Raw genomic sequence first — 21,374 nt, forward strand, 5'->3', positions numbered from 1 at the left:
CCCCGCCAATTGACGTGCCTCTACTGCTGTATCCCTCCCTCTCTCCACCTCTACACCCTCCATCTTCTTCATCAGGGCAATTTCCAGTGCCTCCCCCTACCAGATGATGAACTTCGCCATGACATATACCCTTCCTTCCATCTATAGCCTGGCCTTGTTCCCCCCCCCCCCTCCCCAGGGCCCCCTTTTTCCTCACCCCTCTTTCTCCCAGAGCGGATTTTCCTCATTCCCCCCTGAGTCCCTGCACCCCCTCTTCGGCTGTTTTCCTCTCCCGTCCCTTCCCTTCCCAGCCCTCCTTCGGTGTGCCCCCCACCTCATCCCCCTTTCTCTCCCCTCCTCCTTCCCCCTTTTCCCATTTCCCTTGTCCCCCCCCCCCTCCCCCCCACTCCCATGCAGATCCTCCCAGGTTAGTGTTGTATTTCAGTGCCGTTCTACAGTGTCATCTTGTGATGTGGGTCAACCTGTTTATCGTCCATGGCAGTTCCTTGCTATGCTGCCCGTCATGTGGCCGTCTTACTCATTCTACGGACTTTTATGCTCTGGTCGTACTTTGCCTGGTGCCTTTTAATGTAGTGTGTGGTTTTTTTGTGTAACATACCTTTTTAGATTTTTATCTCCGATTTACAGTCACCACTTTGTATGTATTATTTGCTTCTATTCAGTCTTTTTTTGTTTCTATATTCGGCAATGTTATCTCCTTTATATTGTTTTTAAATGTCTTCCTGTCTATTTACATGTCTTGGCTGAAGAGAAGAGCTTATGCTGCTGCCAGCCTGCCCCTGATGGGGAATGGAAATGACAATAAAGGAAAAAAAAACTGACAAGGGAAACTCCCCATCGCACCCTCTCAGATTTAGTGGTAAGATGGTCCAGTGGATAGTCCATAAAAAACTGAACACAAATGAAGCATGAAAACAGGAAGACACTGTACTGGACTGTGAAAAAAAGCAACAGTAAACGGTCCAAGAACAAAAAATGGAATAAATAGCAGTTTGAAACAGCAATGGGGTCGTGGGTAAGTGGTCACAATATTGGACTGCAAGCAGCCGAACCGTGTTCAAAATTCCCTAGTGCCAATATACTCGTACATTGGTTATAGAATATGAGTTATGTGGTAAGAATACATTTCTGTTGCAAGCAAATGTGATGAATAGTGAGAGCAGGCGAGATACCACATAGACATCTCACAGAAATAAAAACAACAAATAAAGGGGCGTGAACAATGTTACCACAAATGAATTCAAGAGTCAAAACTTCCAAAACGGAACACAACTTCAAAAACGTCAAAAACATATATTTTGACAGGGAAAACTATGATTGTGAAACTGTAGCGTTCATTCGTTGCAGCTTATGTGACAAACTGTTATGTTTTCGTCATTTCTTTGGGAGTGATCACATTCACATTCATACAAACACGTGAATCGGGCAAGGAGGCACATCTCACTCACTCATCAGGCATACAAGTTAGCTGCGTTGATAAGAGATTTCTATCATATGACACACGTACTGTCATTAATACCGGCCGGCCGAAGTGGCCGTGCGGTTAAAGGCGCTGCAGTCTGGAACCGCAAGACCGCTACGGTCGCAGGTTCGATTCCTGCCTCGGGCATGGATGTTTGTGATGTCCTTAGGTTGGTTAGGTTTAACTAGTTCTAAGTTCTAGGGGACTAATGACCTCAGCAGTTGAGTCCCATAGTGCTCAGAGCCATTTTTTTGTCATTAATACCGTGTATGACACACCAGACGTGTTTTCTGGTGGAGGATTCGGTTGACTCGTTGACTTGTCATCAAAGATATGCGGTTCCCATTCGAAGGCTACTTTCTTTGGGCTGCTAATATAGTAGTTGTGCAGAATCAGCTTTCATTATAGGACCCTTCCTTACACCTCGCTGTTGCAAACAGACGCCACACCCGACACAGACATAAATTTGAATATAACAAATGGACACGTCAATTACCAGACGGACAGTTCATAATTTTGTGAAAAAAGTGGCACGATACAGCTTTAAATACGGGCTCATTCACTTTGAGGCCCAACATTGCCACCGATTAAGCACGACGCCATCGCTCTTCGTCTGTGCTCGATGCTGTACTCCTTGAGCCTGGACCGTTCACTGTTTCTATATTACGCTTACACAGCTCAGCACACCTTCTTCCTTTTTTTATGCTTGATCTGTATTCAGTTTTTACGGGCTGCCCACTGGGCGCTCTTGCCTCGAAATCTGAGGGGGTGCGATTGGGAGTTTACATTGTGAGAATCATAAGGGCCTAAAGCACATCACCGGTGACTGTAAGGTAGTAGCATTTATTCACGCTTCTGAAATCTGTTGCTGCGCGGGATTAGCCGAGCGATCTTACGCGCTACAGTCATGGACTGTGCGGCTGGTCCCGGCGGAGGTTCGAGTCCTCCCGCAGGCATGGGTGTGTGTGTTTGTCCTTAGGATAATTTAGGTTAAGTAGTGTGTAAGCTTAGGGACTGATGACCTTAGCAGTTAAGTCCCAAAAGATTTCACACACATTTTTTTTAAAAAAAATCTGTTGATCTTGTGGCGAGTCAGATTTAAGTGTGCTGTATGCCCACATTGTATACAATTACGAAAATGCAGGAAAAGCTGTATCACTGGTTTTCTGATATTCACTTCTGATATTCGACGGTGTGTTTTAGGCCCTTGTGGATCTCGGCGCCTCATTTGTATTCTGGTCAAATGACCATGTTGGTGGACATTACTACTTGAGTTTGATCGTTTCCACTTTGTGTTTGAAGTCGGTTGTTTACTATGCGCGAATCGGCTACCGTGTGCAGTGTAAACGTGAACTGTGTTGAATCTATTTTAAATGCTAACGGAAAAGTAAAGCTGTGAACACGGGTAATGAGCCGTACTTGGGTAGCTCAGTCGGTAGATCAGCTGCCCGCGAAAAGCAAGGTCCCGATTTCGAGTCTCTGTTCGGCACACAGCTTTATTCTGCCAGGAAGTTTCATATCAACGCACACTTCGCTGCAGGGTGAAAATCTCATTCTGGGAACAGCAAAACAAATTACTAGAAGAAGTTAGCCGCAAAGGAACTAGAGCCTCCGAGAACAGAGCCTTTGATTGAGAGAGTAACGAAATCAAATAAGCGTGAACGTTAACAAGGAAGTGTCCAGATAGCACAAGTTGTTGTGTGGGTGCAGAGTACGAGTACGGATTTCAGCCCAGAAGACCTAGACTGCACTTTATTTCGTACAAAATACCAAAATTTCCAAAGCAATTCTTTCTTTTGTCGGATAAGTTATGGGTCTTATTATTATTATCAGTGTTGTTATTATTATCATTTGTAGTAGCTGTATAAACTTGTTGATAAGCATAACTGTTATACAGCAGATGCTATTAATTTCACATCCCCAAAATCTTCTGAATCTAAAAATTTGTGAACATGCAGAATTTATACTCGCGACCCGCCAGTGTCAAATTTATACTATGATAATGACGACCAACGGTTCGGTTTTAGGGCGATAAACTACGGGGTCATCAGTGCCCTTGGTAGTAGGTTAACAAATAAAGCAAAAGCCAAAACTGCATTTCGCGATGCTGAGCTGTCGGGATGATTTTCGTGCTCACGGCGCCAGCGCCTGTCGTGACGCAATACTACAGGAATTGCAAGCGTGGGGGCAACAGGTTTCCGACGCGGCCAGCAGATGGCATGCTCGGCGATGACTGGCTTCAGTTGTCAAAATATTCTGAGGCCGGCACAGTATCACGTGAGTACCGTAGGAGATTAATCGTTTACGGAATTATGGGTCATTCTGCGATGTTCACAACGATAATGACAGAGGCATTACAGTACGTCATTGTCTCAATGGTAGTGTCTTCTCTAATAATTAATGGCATTATCACTCAGTTTCTAGCAGCAACCCAATACGTCAGACATTCGTAGCTTAAAAGTATGAGAAAGAAATGACTAAGTTGTCATTCTCGGCGCTGTTACTTTGGGCAGTTTGCACTTCTGAATCAATTAGTTCATAGGATTTTGCATACCGGTAATATGAAAATTTTAATATGCTTCTCTACGCTTCCCGGATGTGGTGATTTGGCCATACTTCATTACTGTTTGACAAAGCTATTGGTGGTTTTGGAGATCATATTTCTGAAATTTCCGAAAGTTATTTGCAAAATTAAATTCATTTTCCACCGTTTGCCTTAATTTCACTATCGTTAAAAAAACTACTAAGGAAAATAGTTGTGGGATCACCTGAACAAGTCGAGCAGTTTCCACCTCGTAGTATTTAGCACGACTTTAAAACTTAGTGCACGCCTCTTTTTTCGACGCTTTGATATCTAACCATAAGTGAAAGTGTACTGGCAGTGCAAGATGGAAGTAGTCATATGGATAGGAAGGCTGGAAGGAAGGCTAAACATACCGTTGACATCGAGCTCAGTAGGGACGAGGTGCTAGAGTTCTGTTGGGAAAAAATGATTTATTACATTTTGGTGTACATACAACGCAGTCAGAACCGCATTATACTAGCAGTACATACTGAGCACATAGTAGCTTGTAACACATCATAACAGACCATCGAACTATCGCACTACGAATATCATTCTTTATAATTATTGAGGAATGAACACCAAACGTATCACTGTTTAAAGAGTCACAAGTGCTGCGACACTGTACATTTAGGCTACAATCTTTTAAAAAGTCAGTGTTTATTTTACAAGCTGGCGCATTTGCTGGTGCGAGGATACTAATACCGGTAATGCAGGTAACGAGAAATCGGTGCTTCAGTTTGCTTAGTTTCTTACACGACGTAACTTGATGATCGCCATGCCAACGCACACATACGTAATATATAATACAGTTTAAATCACCTTCTGATGATCAGCAGCACAAACAAATTGACTAGTATCTAATACTTTTTTTGTTGGAGGTCCTGACAAGTTCCTGTGTTGGAAACACCCTTAAAACTGACTTACGGTAGGATACGGTCTGCAAAGAGTCTGTTTGTCCATCCGTCACGTGCTAAGGGCGTGCACCGTCCTGGACATTTTATCTGGCGAAAATTAACCTTAAGCAGTTTTTAATTGAAAATAATACTACTGTTTAATATGTGTGTATGATAGTACTGCAATTCAAATAAGAGGCAGCTGACATGAAATTGTGTGTATTTCTGAAAGAACAAAGTGTTTTGGATTTAACGTCTCCCCTTTGATGTCGTTAGAGGGAGTATTTTTTCGAATTGAGAAGGAAATCGATCGTGTCCTTTTCAGGAGGACTATCCATCCCGGTATTTGCTTATAGCGCTTTAGAAATGTGCGCCGCCTCGCCCAGTAAGAACATTTTAAGATTTAATTGCTTGTAATTCTCCTACATTAAACCACATTTTGGACATTAAAAATCAGTATAAACGGATTTTTACATGGTCTGTCTTCCACTTTAATCTACAGTGAATTATTACAATTTTGCTCTATAGTGTTGTCGACATGTTGTTGCATTTCATATTAACAGATCTCCCCTAAAGATCATTTGTCGATACACCTCCGCACCAAACTACCCAGATAGCTGAACGAAACAGTCCAGTTGGGTAGCCAGAATTCGTTTAAACTGAGATCAGTGATAATCTTTCTCACTTTCTGATGTATGCTGTTTTGAAATCTCGTGTGTGATTTCTAAGTTTTTTCGGCTCGTCAGTGAATTTTAATCACATCTGGCCACTGAAAATGCACAGTAGTGAATATGTAGTTTGACGTTCCACCTTTGGGAGGCAGTTGAATCTTGCACGCACTGAGCAGCTGAGAAAAAGGAACTTCGAACTAAGGACGTGCTCCCGATAAGTAGGGGCTGCTACATAGCACTACACAATTTGTTTCAAAAGAGAAACGATAATTGGTCCAAAGATGCTCATGTAATTTAGTTAATTTCTGGAAACGATGCCTTCCAGATTTTAAATACTCCAACACAAATTTATCCGTCAGGAACTGACGCCAAATATGAAAACTTCTCCGCTACTTCCGTGAGCAGAGCATTAATCTATGTTGATTGCACAGCCCCTATATAGATTCTAACGCAGTAGTACAGTATTTTCTCTAATTTAGCGAGTGCTAACTTGAGTCGCAGTAGTAGAAAATCGAACGTAGTCCTATTGAGGGCGCACCAGCGATCGATACAAGGTGATAGGACGAGCACGCTGGCGAGTCGAATCAGTTCACGAAGAATACTCGTTCCAGTCTCGGAAGCGAATGTCTGACATGGGCATACCGACAGTTGGGGCGGGGGTTATTTCCTGGAATCGTCCATTCGAAGCTGCGGATGTCATACGGTGTCCCAGCGCCATCGGCGGAATGGGACGCTTTGTTTATAAACACCCCTGTTTGTGATTTGCGAGGTTACATTACCTCATTTGTTGTCAACAAAACGTCAAATAATAGAACGATCTAGTCAGTGGATAATGTCATGGAGAGAGGTGGCCATTTATTATAGGTGTATATCGAAAGCATATAGAGGGTGCTATAAAATTCTCCTTGCAGACTTGGAGGACTTCTAGAGGGGACTGAGTAGATAATATTTTGAATTGTGACCCATTCCCGGAAAAGTACCGTTGCTGGGCTGCAACCATTGGTAAACATGTTGGCACATCCGACTGTACAACAAATTTGATTTCGTACACGTTTATCGATGTTTCAGATGTGACTGAGATACATGCACGTGAATACTCAGGTCTAAATGTTTTCTGGCATTTTGCTTGCTTTCATCAACATGTTGATTCTTGCAGCTGATTTCTGTATCTGTGTCGATCTTCTGGAAGCCGGTGTGAAGTGCAGCGTATAGCCCGGCCAATAAAGACCAAAAAGATCGTTTGGAAGAAAAATTCGTCGTAAATTTTTGTACAGTGGTAGGATGGGATACCATGAAGAACATATCAAAGATGTGGTGAGGTGTCAGCGTAGGGGCGGGAGGGGCTGGGAGTGTTTAAACTCCATTTTGTTTTTCTTGAATAACTTGAAAACCGCGAATCAGGCAAAAATGTGTCCCTATACAAAATTAAACTATATTAAATATCCTGCGAAAAGATCATATTCATTTTTTCTCTTGGACTAACAATTTCCACATTGCAGAGGATGGAAAAGTCGCAAATTATTAAAAATAGTGGTATAAAAGTAATGTTTATTGTTAAACTAGCATTTTCCCCATGGCTTTGCCCACATATACATTTGATGTATATGTTTAACACACCTCCCCCCCCCCCCCTCTCTCTCTCTCTCTCTCTCTCTCTCTCTCTCTCTCTCTCTCTCTCTCTCCACCTTTTCCTCCCTCTGTCTGGCCACTTCATCCTCCCGCCTCTGTCTCTCTCGTCCTTCCTCCTCTCTCTCTTTCTGTCTCTTCATGTCCTCCTCCCCCTCTCTTTCTGTCCATTTCCTTCACCATATCTCTCTGACCTTATCTTCCTCCATCTTTCTCTGACCTTATCTTCCTCCATCTCCCTCTGACCATATCCCCCACCCCCTCTCTTTCCATCCCCACCTCCCCCTCTTCTTTTTCCACCTGACCCCCACCCCTCTGCATCTTCCACCTGCCTCATGCATCTCCCACCTCTCCTCTCTCTGTGCATTTTCTCCTCTCCCTCGCTCAGTCCACCGACTCCTCTATCTCAATCTGTCCTCAGCCATGCTCAGTGACATGTGTAGTTCCTGCGATACAGTTCAAGAAAACAGGCCAACGATAATGCCACAACACACCTGTCGTGCAGGGCAGCCTACATATTGGGGCCTGTGAAACTTACTTTTCCCTGACGTGTAGGCTGCCCTGCAGCACAGGTTGATTTGCAAGGTCGTTTCCCCACACACCATGCCTGTCATACATGGCAGGGTATACACCAGGACTGGAAAAAGCACTTTTTGCCCACATCTCCGCTCCTATTGGAGCCCGGAGGATATAGACGCCACAGTAGTGATACTTATGACACCTGCTGTTTCTGTGTCAAATTTGGTTGAGCTCGAGACAGAGATTTGGGCGGAGGTCCTGGACACACACAAATACACCCTGCTTTATATATAGGGGTGTATCTTGCAATAGTCGTCAGGTGTATTTTCTCTGCTGTTTCAGCAGATATCTGCAATTTCGTTTTTGCATTGTATAATTGGAGTCAGCCCAAACAAATAGTGCTCAACATGGCTTTCATGCAGTGGCCAGTGTCGGAGGAAAGCGTGCCTTCTCTAGAGAGTGGTCGCTGATTAGTGTAGTCTGATATTCGTTATATCAGCATGTCTTAGCAGGGATAGTAAAACACAAAGAATAAATAGCAATCCAGCAGCAACTCAGTAGCGATACATGCTTGGTGGCAGCAGTCAGTACAGACCAGTGTGGTGCTGGAGTGCTGGTTATTCTTAGAGTTTTACTGCCCCAGTTGATACACATCAGTGTAACAAGTATCGCACTATCCTAGTCTGGGACCGCTGTATCGAATGGGCATATAAAATTCCGTTTTAAAAATTATTTCATTTGTAATGCGGAACAAACAGATGCTTTCCATCAACACCTGGCTGTCACATGGAAGAGTATGTGGTGAGCACTATTTTTATGGGCCGAGTCCAGCCACACAATGCAAGAACGAAATGGAACTGTGTGTGTGTGTGTGTGTGTGTGTGTGTGTGTGTGTGTGTGTGTGTGTGTGTGTGTGTGTTCGTAAGAGACCAAACTGCTGAGGTCATCAGTGGGAGAGGCCATGCAATCCGTGACATGGCGCCTCTAACCACGCGGCCACTCCGCGCAGCGAGTCAGTTGGTGACGAATAAATTAATGACCAGAAAGTTATTTCACTTCTCTCATCATTAATGGTGTTACTGGAAGACTGGATGATTGTCTTCTATTCGGGAATTGCTGACAGTTATAGTGTCGGCTGCACTGAGTATAGCTACGTATCGCTTACCTTTCAATTTGGGTGTGCACATGTCTGATGGAGTGGGACTGATCATGTTCAGGTCTAGCACAGTAATGTGCTTTAATGCATTGCTGGACTTACGTCGAAATATCTGAAGTTCTGACCTAGCTGACCTACTTCCGTTGCAGAGGGAGCCAATGTAAGCCTCTGGGTTTCGTGGGAGAGCTGAGGCTTAAGAGAAGCAATTGATACCCCTCATGCTGTGAAACGTATTCCAGTAATTGATAGTAGAGACAATGAAATGAACTTTGTTAAATACATATTGACAGCATGTTGCGCTTTGGGCCAGTTCTTCAATTTAGTAGACAGGTGACAGCTCCAGCTGTTAAGCACTTTTGCATAACAACTTGCTTAAAAACTGCAAATAAGCGCTCAATAAACTGAAATTAACTCCTCTATACAGACACAAGAACAGCGAAGTTATTTTGTCTACTCTCGTCAAAACTCGACAGAGAATGTTGGGAAGTTACATAGTCGGTCTGTAAATTGAAAAAGCCGTTCAGAATGACTAAGAATCTATTTCCCATGTAGCAGTATAGAGTAGTGTGCAGAGGTTTGCAGATAATCCGTCCGTATAAATTTTTTGCGTTAGTATTATTAGCAACTCATATCCGTATTCAACGTAGTGAAACACACGTTCCAGAAAACACTGTCGTGACGTGTCTGCACATTGTGTGTCACCAGCGATTCATAAGGTGTGCCACTGAAGGGTCGGTATACCCTGCACCTCCTTTCCATTCTTTTGCATCCTGAGAGCGTAATTTATCCATTAATACAGCTCTACTGCACTTAGATGTAGTATACACGTTTAATATTTGTTCTTAACCAGTTCATGTAACAATTGACATTGATTATATAAATAATTAAAACATTTTTTTTTAAATCTGCGCCATCCCATAAAACGCAGTACTATTATTCCTAGAGAAAAATGCGTACGATCTATTTTGCAGGAAATTTAATGCAGTTTAATTTTAGTTTAATTCTGTACTGGGAATCATTCTCGCTAGAAGCCGCGGTCATATATTCAAGAAAAACATAAAAAAGTGATCCTTAATCGCTCTCTCACCCTCACGCTCACATCACACCTTTCAGAATTTTTAGTATGTTGGCACTACCACCCATGACTGAACAAAAGTTTGCGATTACACGAATTCTTTTCCTGTAATTTCCTTTTACTGACTGGACTAGTGTTTCTTCCCAAGCCATTCGCATATAGAGCACACTTAGGATGTTGGCTTAAGAGCCTCTGTGCACGCTATGATTAGACTAATTTTGTCTTCGCTGTACTTATGGGAGTGATCCATAGAGGGCTGAAGTCTATTCTTAATACTGAGTCTTGAATTTCACGGCATAGTTTGCATCTATCTTCAACCGTCTACCAGCTCCGGTTTTTCAGAATCTCTGTGACCTTCTCCTGTGAGTCAGACTTACCGGTGACCATATGTGATGCCCTTCTTCGTTGTTGTTGTTGTTGTTGTGGTCTTCAGTCCTGAGACTGGTTTGATGCAGCTCTCCATGCTACTCTATCCTGTGCAAGCCTCTTCATCTCCCAGTACCTACAGCAACCTACATCCTTCTGAATCTGCTTAGTGTATTCATCTCTTGGTCTCCCTCTACGATTTTTACCCTCCACGCTGCCCTCCAATACCAAATTGGTGATCCCTTGATGCCTCAGAACATGTCCTACCAACCGATCCCTTCTTCTGGTCAAGTTGTGCCACAAACTTCTCCCCAATCCTATTCAATACTTCCTCATTAGTTATGTGATCTACCCATCTAATCTTCAGCATTCTTCTGTAGCACCACATTTCGAAAGCTTCTATTCTCTTCTTGTCCAAACTATTTATCGTCCATGTTTCACTTCCATACATAGCTACACTCCATACAAATACTTTCATAAATGACTTCCTGACACTTAAATCTATACTCGATGTTAACAAATTTCTCTTCTTCAGAAACGCTTTCCTTGCCATTGCCCTTCTTCGTATATGTTGAATATCCCCCATTAGTCACATTTAGTATGGGTCCCCCATACTTGAGCAAAATTCTTTTATGTGCTGCGCAAGTGTCTTGTAAACGATCAGAGATTGACTATATTTTGCCAATGATCCACCAATGAAGTCTGCCACGTGCAACTGAGCCAATGTAGTAGTCCGTTTCATATCCCCACAGATAGATGCAGCCCAGTTTTCTGCATGGTCCGACAGATCCCAGTTGATGTTGTAGTCATAGAATAATTCGATTCCGTATATAGTGAAGTGCACAGTTATACGTTTCAGAATATTTAATGCAAGTTGCCAATCTTTGCGCCACTTTGAAATCTGTATGACTGAATATTTATTCAGTTTTTTGCAGACAGTACTTCGTTATAGATAACTGCATCATCCCTTGAAAAGTCTGAGATTAATATTGATATTGCTTGACAGTTCATTAAAACAGAACATGAGCAGCACGTGTTCCACTTGAAGTTATATCTGCATCAGCTGTGGTCTTCCTAGCAAGCAGTCCTCAAACCTTTTATAAACTTCGTTTGATAGTCGATATGACAGTACTTTCGTTAACAAGCGTTGTTGTGGTACTGGGTCAAATGTTCTTTGTAAGGTAAAAAATACTTGTATTGACCCATACCATTCAGAATGTCATATGAGAAAATCCCAATTTACGGTTCACATCACCGAGGCATTCGAAATTTAGCTATTTGGCATGGAGGAGATCATTCAGTTCGAGATACCTCATCTCGTTGGAGCTCATAATACGTTCTGAGATCCTGCAACAGATAGTTGTCAGTTACAATGGTCGGTTATTTTGCTGGTCACTTTTGCTACCATTCTTGTAGAAACGTTTTGCTTGTACTTCTTTCCAGCCAAAAGGCAAAAATTTTTATTCGGGATCTACTGTATCTGATGCTTAAAAGAGGTGTTAACTTGCGGGCTTTCAAAGTTAAAAAAAAAAGAAAAGAAATGAAATGATGGTGGTGTGATAGCCCTCAACTACGTACCCTCCGACTCGGAGTTGAAATACACTCCTGGAAATTGAAATAAGAACACCGTGAATTCATTGTCCCAGGAAGGGGAAACTTTATTGACACATTCCTGGGGTCAGATACATCACATGATCACACTGACAGAACCACAGGCACATAGACACAGGCAACAGAGCATGCACAATGTCGGCACTAGTACAGTGTATATCCACTTTTCGCAGCAATGCAGGCTGCTATTCTCCCATGGAGACGATCGTAGAGATGCTGGATGTAGTCCTGTGGAACGGCTTGCCATGCCATTTCCACCTGGCGCCTCAGTTGGACCAGCATTCGTGCTGGACGTGCAGACCGCGTGAGACGACGCTTCATCCAGTCCCAAACATGCTCAATGGGGGACAGATCCGGAGATCTTGCTGGCCAGGGTAGTTGACTTACACCTTCTAGAGCACGTTGGGTGGCACGGGATACATGCGGACGTGCATTGTCCTGTTGGAACAGCAAGTTCCCTTGCCGGTCTAGGAATGGTAGAACGATGGGTTCGATGACGGTTTGGATGTACCGTGCACTATTCAGTGTCCCCTCGACGATCACCAGTGGTGTACGGCCAGTGTAGGAGATCGCTCCCCACACCACGATGCCGGGTGTTGGCCCCGTGTGCCTCGGTCGTATGCAGTCCTGATTGTGGCGCTCACCTGCACGGCGCCAAACACGCATACGACCATCATTGGCACCAAGGCAGAAGCGACTCTCATCGCTGAAGACGACACGTCTCCATTCGTCCCTCCATTCACGCCTGTCGCGACACCACTGGAGGCGGGCTGCACGATGTTGGGGCGTGAGCGGAAGACGGCCTAACGGTGTGCGGGACCGTAGCTCAGCTTCATGGAGACGGTTGCGAATGGTCCTCATCGATACCCCAGGAGCAACAGTGTCCCTAATTTGCTGGGAAGTGGCGGTGCGGTCCCCTACGGCACTGCGTAGGATCCTACGGTCTTGGCGTGCATCCGTGCGTCGCTGCGGTCCGGTCCCAGGTCGACGGGCACGTGCACCTTCCGCCGACCACTGGCGACAATATCGATGTACTGTGGAGACCTCACGCCCCACGTGTTGAGCAATTCGGCGGTACGTCCACCCGGCCTCCCGCATGCCCACTATACGCCCTCGCTCAAAGTCCGTCAACTGCACATACGGTTCACGTCCACGCTGTCGCGGCATGCTACCAGTGTTAAAGACTGCGATGGAGCTCCGTATGCCACGGCAAACTGGCTGACACTGACGGCAGCGGTGCACAAATGCTGCGCAGCTAGCGCCATTCGACGGCCAACACCGCGGTTCCTGGTGTGTCCGCTGTGCCGTGCGTGTGATCATTGCTTGTACAGCCCTCTCGCAGTGTCCGGAGCAAGTATGGTGGGTCTGACACACCGGTGTCAATGTGTTCTTTTTTCCATTTCCAGGAGTGTATTAAAAGTTTTGGCTGGTTTCGTTGTCTAGGGGCTGGGATACGTAGTTGCCGTATTACAAGCCAAATACTGCTGAGTCTACAGTATACAATATGAATATACACATGAATCGAATGGTCGAAGGTTCCTATCACTCGACAATTGCGAATGTAACGTAGAAATTTATAAATGAAAGATTTCAGTTGAATAAAATCTGCAGGTACTATATTAGCGACTTTAAATGATGAGTACGATAGTAGAAGTACTTTTTAGAATGTAGTATATTTCCGCAAAACACTTATTGGTGTCGATGGTCCAGCAATAAAATAAAATATAAGTTGAATAACAGGGAAACAATAGATTCCTACTGCACGTAATTAGTTATGAACGACAACATAGCTCGCGAGATATTCAGTTCTAAACGCACACTACGTCTTCACTGTAGAACCACGGAAATCTCAGAAGTTCACAAGTCGGCACTACGAAATATTTCTATCTCCCGAGCCTACGTGCAAAGTGGTCCACTGTCCAAGTCTTTCCTCGACTGTACGTCGCGCCTTCACGTCCAGCTCTTTCTGTGTCCTGTGCGACTGTCCCTCGCGCCGCACCGTTTCGAACTACTTCGTGTCCTCCAGAAACGATGCCCCTCCCCAATCTCCATACGTGATTGGCTAGAGCGCTCCCTCCATGTTTCCATGCCAACGTGCACTCGCAACATATTGAAACACATTCGGAGTACTGGATTCACATTTAAATAACTTGAAATTATACAAATATTCCTACGACTGGTAGATAAACACTCTCTAACACACTTTATTAGATACATAAACAAATTAAATAAACATATAACAAAGGAATAGAACAAAAGATAGGCCAGTAACCTAATGTGTCTGTGCTTTCTATAGCACAGTAAATATGTAACCAGTTTCTTCATGAATAGTATATATCGGATATAAACAAGGACATAGATGAATAAATATAAGTATGCTGCTAACTTTTTTTCGTGTAACTGTGAAGTACTTAAGGTCTCACACATCGATAGTTATTTAAATGTTCAAATGTGTGTGAAATCTTATGGGACTTAACTGCTAAGGTCATCAGTCCCTAAGCTTACACACTACTTAACATAAATTATCCTAAGGACAAACACACACACCCATGCCCGAGGGAGAACTCGAACCTCCGCCGGGACCAGCCGCACAGTCCATGACCACAGCGCCTAAGACCGCTCAGCTAATCCCGCGCGGCGCCATCGCTAGTAATCGGCCACTTTGACCTCCAATAACTCATGTACTATTTAAGTTACGTGCCTGTAATTCATACCAATTTAGGCTTACACTAATAGCTTTCTAAAGACACGGCGATCGACAAAATCGGATGAAGCGTTTATGTTTTGGAAATTCGTTGCTGGGTGTTACTTGTATAATTTACCGACAGATACTAAACTTTAAACTAATAAAGATATTGAAAATCGGTTTACACCGTCAGAATCGTCGTGCAAATAATAGTAATGTACGTGTTTCATTTTGAGGTATCATGATTCATCTGGCTACTATTAATTTCTGTACGACCTGTGAAATGTCTACCGTAATGGTTTCACAAAGTCCGCCATCTTTGGCACTTTTGGCATACAAGTCTCTTTCATTGACACAGCGTCACCCTGGAATTCCCAGCCACGCACTGGCCTCTCCCCCGGCTAATGTTTACCATCACGTGTTTGCTGCCGGGCCCCGGCTGGCCCAGCGGCCCGTGCGGCCACACCAACTTAGGAATATTTTTTGGGCACCACAATTCGCCCGTTACCTCACAAACTTGACAGAAAATACTCGACAGTATGTGACAGGTATTGCATCAAATAATGGGGCCATTTTCAGTTTGAGCGATTTCCGTTGTGTCTCAACACCACTGACACTAATATCTATACCACTCACGTTTGCAGTGGTGCGAGAGAAAATAGTGGTAGTGTTCCTTGATTCTCCTGGAACTTTGAAAATGGGGTTCAGCATTTCTGTTTTTGCTTCGCTACCCTCATTGTAAGTTTCTCTGTTTCATCCATCAGTATCTGAATGCTAACTTTGTTGCTACTGACCATTTTTACATATGACTAAATGTTCTTAGGTTCTTGTGAATAGTCTTTCAATAAGAGTCTGCTACGATACTGGTTGAGGTCTTCATGCATTGCCCTTTTCATGGCCAAACGCGGTTTATTCACCATCTGTCTGTCCGTAGTCCTAAGCTTTGTATTACACCCATTGTGCAGTAGTCGTTTCGTTAAAAGTTTCTTTACAGTGACTGTCTACTGTGGGGCGTTGCTCCCACAACTAACAGCTGCATTTCCATTCTGTACTTGCTCAACTATTTTTCTGAACTCAAACCTTACTCCCCGACATTTTCCTGTCCAGAGATAAATGTTTTGAGTTTATCCTTGAGATGTGACATTACTGCCTCTTTATGTAGTTTACTGAACAAGTGCTTATGAACAGAAACATTATGATCACCAGTTTAATAGCGTGTTCGCCCACCTTTTGAATGCAATACTGACCCTACGTGGCATGGATTCGATAAGTCCGGAGCTATATGGCATCAGATGGTTACCCATTTCCTGTACTATAACAATCTTCCCTTGTCAAAATCAGTTAGGTCAGCGGATTTCCCCATTTGCAGCCCATATCGCTTCTAGAATGAGTCTCCATTTGTCTCTGTTCCGCATTTACAGGGTGGTCAGAAACAGTCTAAGAAATATGGAAAGATGCTGCAGGGGTGTTGTGCTGAGAAATGATTGTTAAGAAAAAAATTCTATATGGTGCGTTGTTTCCGAGTTATTTGACGTTGAAGTCAGGCATCAGGTTACTGCGTACACAAATTCAAGCATTTGCACATGCTAAAATGCGGTAATCTGTGGGTCGGTGAGTTACCACTTGTTGAAATACTCTTTATCATTTAAAATGTACCTTTTTAGGAAGTGACAATTTAAGTAAAGTTAGCAAAAGCTAAGTGTGTTTGGTTTGAGGAGACCAAACAAAGAACACGTTTGGCGTTGCTGTCTGTGGCAGGCTGCTCGAATCTGCACACGATGTCCTGGTTGGCTAACTTCAGTGCTAAGTAACATGGAAACGGCGCAACATATTGATTTTTTTTTTCTGAACAGTTATTTCGCAACACGATATCCGCTGCAACATCATTATAAACTTTTCAGACTTTTTCTGGCCACCCTGTATACTCTCCTTGGGTGACAAGAATTTTGCAGTGGGCAATGGTCACAATGTTTCGGTTCATCAGTGTGCATACTTTGCTACTTGTTTTTAGTTGATCATCGTTGTTGTTACAATACATCATGACCACTGATACTTGTTTCAGGTCAGATCTATTTATTGGTTTGGATCTAATATACAGGGTGACCATGAAGTCCCTTTACAACTACAAAATTTTATTACAACTGTACAATTTCTGACTTCGCGGCATTGCATGTCACACTGGGCAGTTAAGCACGGTTAGATGTGTCTCGCATGTCACGCTAGGAACAATGCACCCTGTGCTATTCGGTGGTGTCACAACCCCCAGGTATCACATCAGCAATGGTAAAACAACACACGTGCTGCCAAGAGATGGTTCCCATGTGGCACCGGCGTGAGTGCGGATTGGAGTTCTGTGACATCAGTATAACACTCAGAAAACTGTGTACCCGAAAATAGAAGCAACTTCCACCTGAGCACTGCAGGTAGGAGCAGAGTGAAAGTAGTGGCTCGCGCTGGCTTGCTTCCGGCGGTGGCTCGTGGCGGTGGCAGCGTGGTCTGCAAATAGATCTTCGCTCCCATCCTGTCGCATCAGCAACGGTGCCTAGGTGAACGCTTATTTTGAGAGGAATTTCTCAGGTTCAAGTATGAAAGGGATGTCGCCGCCTCATGCTTGCAGGACCTGTGTGTTTTTTGGCAGCTGACGGCTGCTTCACTTCGTGGGGGCTGTGTGTAGCCTCCTGTGCGGTCCAATGGACAGGGACGGCAGGTGGTGTCTCCATATGTTGATTGCGTGATTGTTGCGTTATTTTGCTAGCAGGTCTGTAGGCTGTGCTGTGCGTTATTTGGGCAGTTTACGAGTTGATTTCGTGTCTGCACATCAGTGTACTGCATTATTTGGGAGCAGTTTGCAGGTCCGTACTGAAATTATTTGGATAATTTAGGAGTTGTTCGCATGTGTACAGAGCATTATTTAGGAGTAGTTTGCAGGTCTGTAGGCTGTGCTATGTGTTATTTGGACAGTTTATAAGTACTGAGGATGTCTTCACATCAGTGTGCTGCATTATTTAGGAGCAGTTTGCAGGTCTGTGTGCTGTGTACTGAAATCATTTTGGTGTAGTAGTTTGCATGTGTGTAGGCTGTGGAATGCATTATTTTCACAGTTTAAATTAGCAACAGTGTCTGTTGCATTATTTACGAGTAGTTTGCAAGTCTGCAGACTGTGTATTGTGATGCCAAGAACATAAGGGCGGGTGTTTTCTCTCAGTGTGATAAATATACTATCTCTCAAAATCCATCCCTAAATAAATTGCTCCAAAATAATGTACACTCCTTCCTTATTCTCTCCACCAGCCAGCACAGGCTGAGTCATTTTCCCCTCCAGACAGTCATCTTGGGTCATGTCACAGAATGGATGACAGTGTCCTCTGGTGACAGTATTGTGTACTAGGTCCATACCTCGTGGCAACAACACTGTTTCCCGCCATTTACCTCCCACCGTTTTGTGTTACATCACGGAACATACGACATCGCTCTCTGGTGGCTGTACTGTGTACTAGGTCCAGAGCTTGTGGTGATCACACTGTTTCCCCCCAAAATCTGCCATCTTGGATAAAGGTAGTTGTGTCATCAGCTGATGTCATGGCCACCATCTTGGATTGCATCACAGAATGGACGACAGCGCCATCTGGTGGTGGTACCGTGTACTAGGTCAGTTGGACACCTGACCCCATGGTGACCACACTGTTTCCCACCCCAAACCTAAATCTTGGATTACGTCATGGATGAGAGCGCCCTCTGGTGGTGGTACTGTGTACTAGGTCAGTTGGAGTCCGGACCTCATGGTGAACACACAGGATGGCTATATTGCATCAAATTGCTTAAATAAAGACTGGTTCATGCAAAATAATAAAGACTTATGTCTAGCACAGGCTGAGTCCTCTTCCCGCCATTTCCTAGGAGGAGGTGGTGGTTGGGTGACTTAGGTTAGTGGAGGTAGTCCATGTGCCCTTTCTTTCCCGCCAATTTGTTAGGTTGGTAGAAGTAGCCCAAGTGACCTATTTTCCTGCCAAAATTCAAACTTCCTGCCAAAATCCACCATCTTGAATGACGTCATGGCCGCCATCTTGGATTACATCGTCTTGAGGGAACTTATGGGACACCCAGTGGGGTAGAACCACCTGGGGTGCATGTGAAGTCATCGCCGCCATCTTGGATGACATCATCGTGACCCAGTGGGGTGGTACCCTCATTGCCCCAATACTGACGATGCCCTCCAAAAATTCGGGGGTGGGGGAGGGGGACGCGAAAGTCTGGATCCAGGAGTTCACAGCACATCTGCCGCCAAACTTCCCTCATGTCAGAAAAGGTGCTATAAAATTGAAGCAAAAGACCATCAGGCCTAGGGGATTTGTTTTTTGCACCTTGCCACAGGGCCATGCGCATATCTTCCAGCACAACACCCTCGAAGAATGTGGCGTCGCCTTGCGTCTACCCGGAGGTGGCAGATTGTGCAGAATGTCCTTAACGTCATTGTGAGGCCATTGACTGACAGTTACCGAATGCAGTAATAATCTGTGAGGACACAGGAGTTGACCATCCACTGAAGTAACAGCCGTGATGACTCACCTCTTATGATGTCCCCATTCTCTGATGATGTGATAAGGAGAAGCTCATTCTTCTGGGGTCGAATCTTGCAGTCACACTCGAACCTGCATGCCATCCAGTCTAGCGGTTGTGATCTTCAGAAGCCGTACCTGTATCCAGTGGCCAGCCTTTTAGCACTCTGGCGAAGGTTGTTGCGATGCAGTTCTGTCAAGACCCTGTAGTAAAACTCAGAGATCGATCTTTGCCAAAGGACTCTGTCTCGTCCACACATCATGAGTGTGCGGTGAATAGCTGGTTCAGCACTGTGTCCACCAACGTGTCACTGAAGCATAAGTATGACGTCGTAGCTCTCATTTGTGCCAGGTATCAGTGACAGCTATGTGGCAAGCCTCTTCCTGGCGAACATTGACACTTAGAGCCCAACGTCCTTTACTACGGCTTGTCTGTTGTAGTGGCAGAGTCACAGCACAGATGAAGGCCTGATGGTCAATGAATGCAGTGGGCAACAATTCGACATCAACAGTCACTGACCAGAGACCTCAAGAAACGAAAATCCTGTCCAAACTGCTGGCCGAGTGTCTGGTGACATGTGTGTATCTTCATTGGTCACTGTGGATTAGTGTCCATGTATCATGCAAAGTGAGGTCCCAGATGATTGCATGGAAGGCCAGACACAGGACATGGTGAGGGATCTGATCCTCAAGGTGGGAGACACTGTTAAAGTCCCCACCCACTCTATAGCGCCTTGAAACAATGGAGCTACCTCAGTGGAGTAATAGAGAGTTCACTTTCGACTCTTCGTAGTACCAGATGGGCAACACAGATTCACAAGGTGGACTGTGTCGATGAAGAGCACAACACCTCGCGCTGATGACAATTACTGAATGTCTGTTAGTTCTACGCAATCACATAGTTGTATGGCCGTACCATCACCACTGTGGGTAGTTGGGTTGACGTATGATGTGTATCCATAAACATCCCGGCGTACCCATAAACATCCAGGCGCAGATCAGGCCATACCTCTTGAAGAAACATGATATCAGTGTTCGCCATCCAAATCATGTCCTTAAACAGCCGGGGTTTTGATCATGGAACTAATGCTGTTGACACTGCCTATATCTATTCGATACACCAGGACACTGGATAGTAAGATGATGTATCCTGCAGTTGTTTAAACCAGTAAGTGCCACGTCGCCCGTGTGACTGCCTTGTCACCCGCAACATTTATATTACGGATCGGCAGAGACAAGATGTCCGCCCAGCAATCCGCCGGCCGCTGGCATCAGGTGGTCGCTCCAGTCTGACACCATTCATTCCATCTCCATCGCCCAGTCACCAGGCTGGAGGTGTGGTACGTTATGCGACGGATGATGTCCATCTTGTGTCTCAGCCGCAAAACCACCAGGGAGCGAGCATCGTCAAACTGTCCTTGTCCTTAGGCGGATGTTGCTAGTAGCAAACCAGGAACCGTTGGAGTGGAGTCCACAGTCCGGACCACAGAGGAGATTTGTCCTCATAATCCTGCAACATGTCACCATCTCACGAAGCATTTCCTGCGGAAAGCCTTCTTTTCTTTCATCGTTTGGGTGACTTCTGCTTGCGTCCTGTGGATCGTAAGGAATAGTAGGCACCTCCCGCATCTCTGTGTCCGAGCTTGACTCTATCTTATGGTGCTCTCCTTCCTCATACGGCTGGAGTGCAGACATGGTCGCTGCTGTCGAGCATGTCGCTGTGGGCGCAGAAACCGGGCCCGAGGGGGTCTGGAACTGGAACAGAACGACGTCCGCATTCGACACATTCCTCGCTGCCTCAACATACGTAAAAGGCAGCGTCATCGGTTGCGAAGTAGGCGTGGTGTTTGTACAAGGTGTCTCAGCAGGCATTCAGAGCGAACATGCCCTTCCTGCCCACACCTCGAACAAGTCCTCAGTTGACCGTCATAAATGACGATCGGCCACCAACAGTCACGTAAGACGGGATGTGCTTGTGCAATTCGATTCGCATCTGACGCACTTGGTTCAGAATGGGATACGTCTCGAACGTGCGTCACTTTTGTCTCTCACGTGATTTAAGCCTAGTTTACACGACAACACTAGTTTGCAGGCAACTGCGCTACCGCCCACTGCGCATGCGCAGCGGCGCGTTTGCGCAACTCGTTGGTGAAAGTAAACACTTTCGGCGTGTTCCAGCTTTGGCGA

General features: G+C 44.9%; 1 protein-coding gene across 3 annotated transcripts in view; it reads left to right on the forward strand.

The window, feature by feature from the left end:
- Positions 1-3,668: 3,668 nt before the first annotated feature.
- Positions 3,669-21,374, forward strand: part of LOC124776961 (ovalbumin-related protein X-like) — a 109,848-nt gene continuing 92,142 nt past the window's right edge. For 2 of the 3 annotated variants that reach the window (XM_047252195.1, XM_047252198.1), the window contains exon 1: positions 3,790-3,840. In XM_047252195.1, coding sequence (XP_047108151.1) covers positions 3,790-3,840 — 51 coding nt within the window. Of the gene's footprint in view, positions 3,740-3,789; positions 3,841-21,374 lie in introns of those variants that run through there. The other variant, XM_047252197.1, reaches the window with a different exon arrangement.

This window comes from Schistocerca piceifrons, chromosome 2 (assembly GCF_021461385.2).
Source record: "Schistocerca piceifrons isolate TAMUIC-IGC-003096 chromosome 2, iqSchPice1.1, whole genome shotgun sequence".
Taxonomy (NCBI): Eukaryota; Metazoa; Arthropoda; class Insecta; order Orthoptera; family Acrididae; genus Schistocerca; species Schistocerca piceifrons.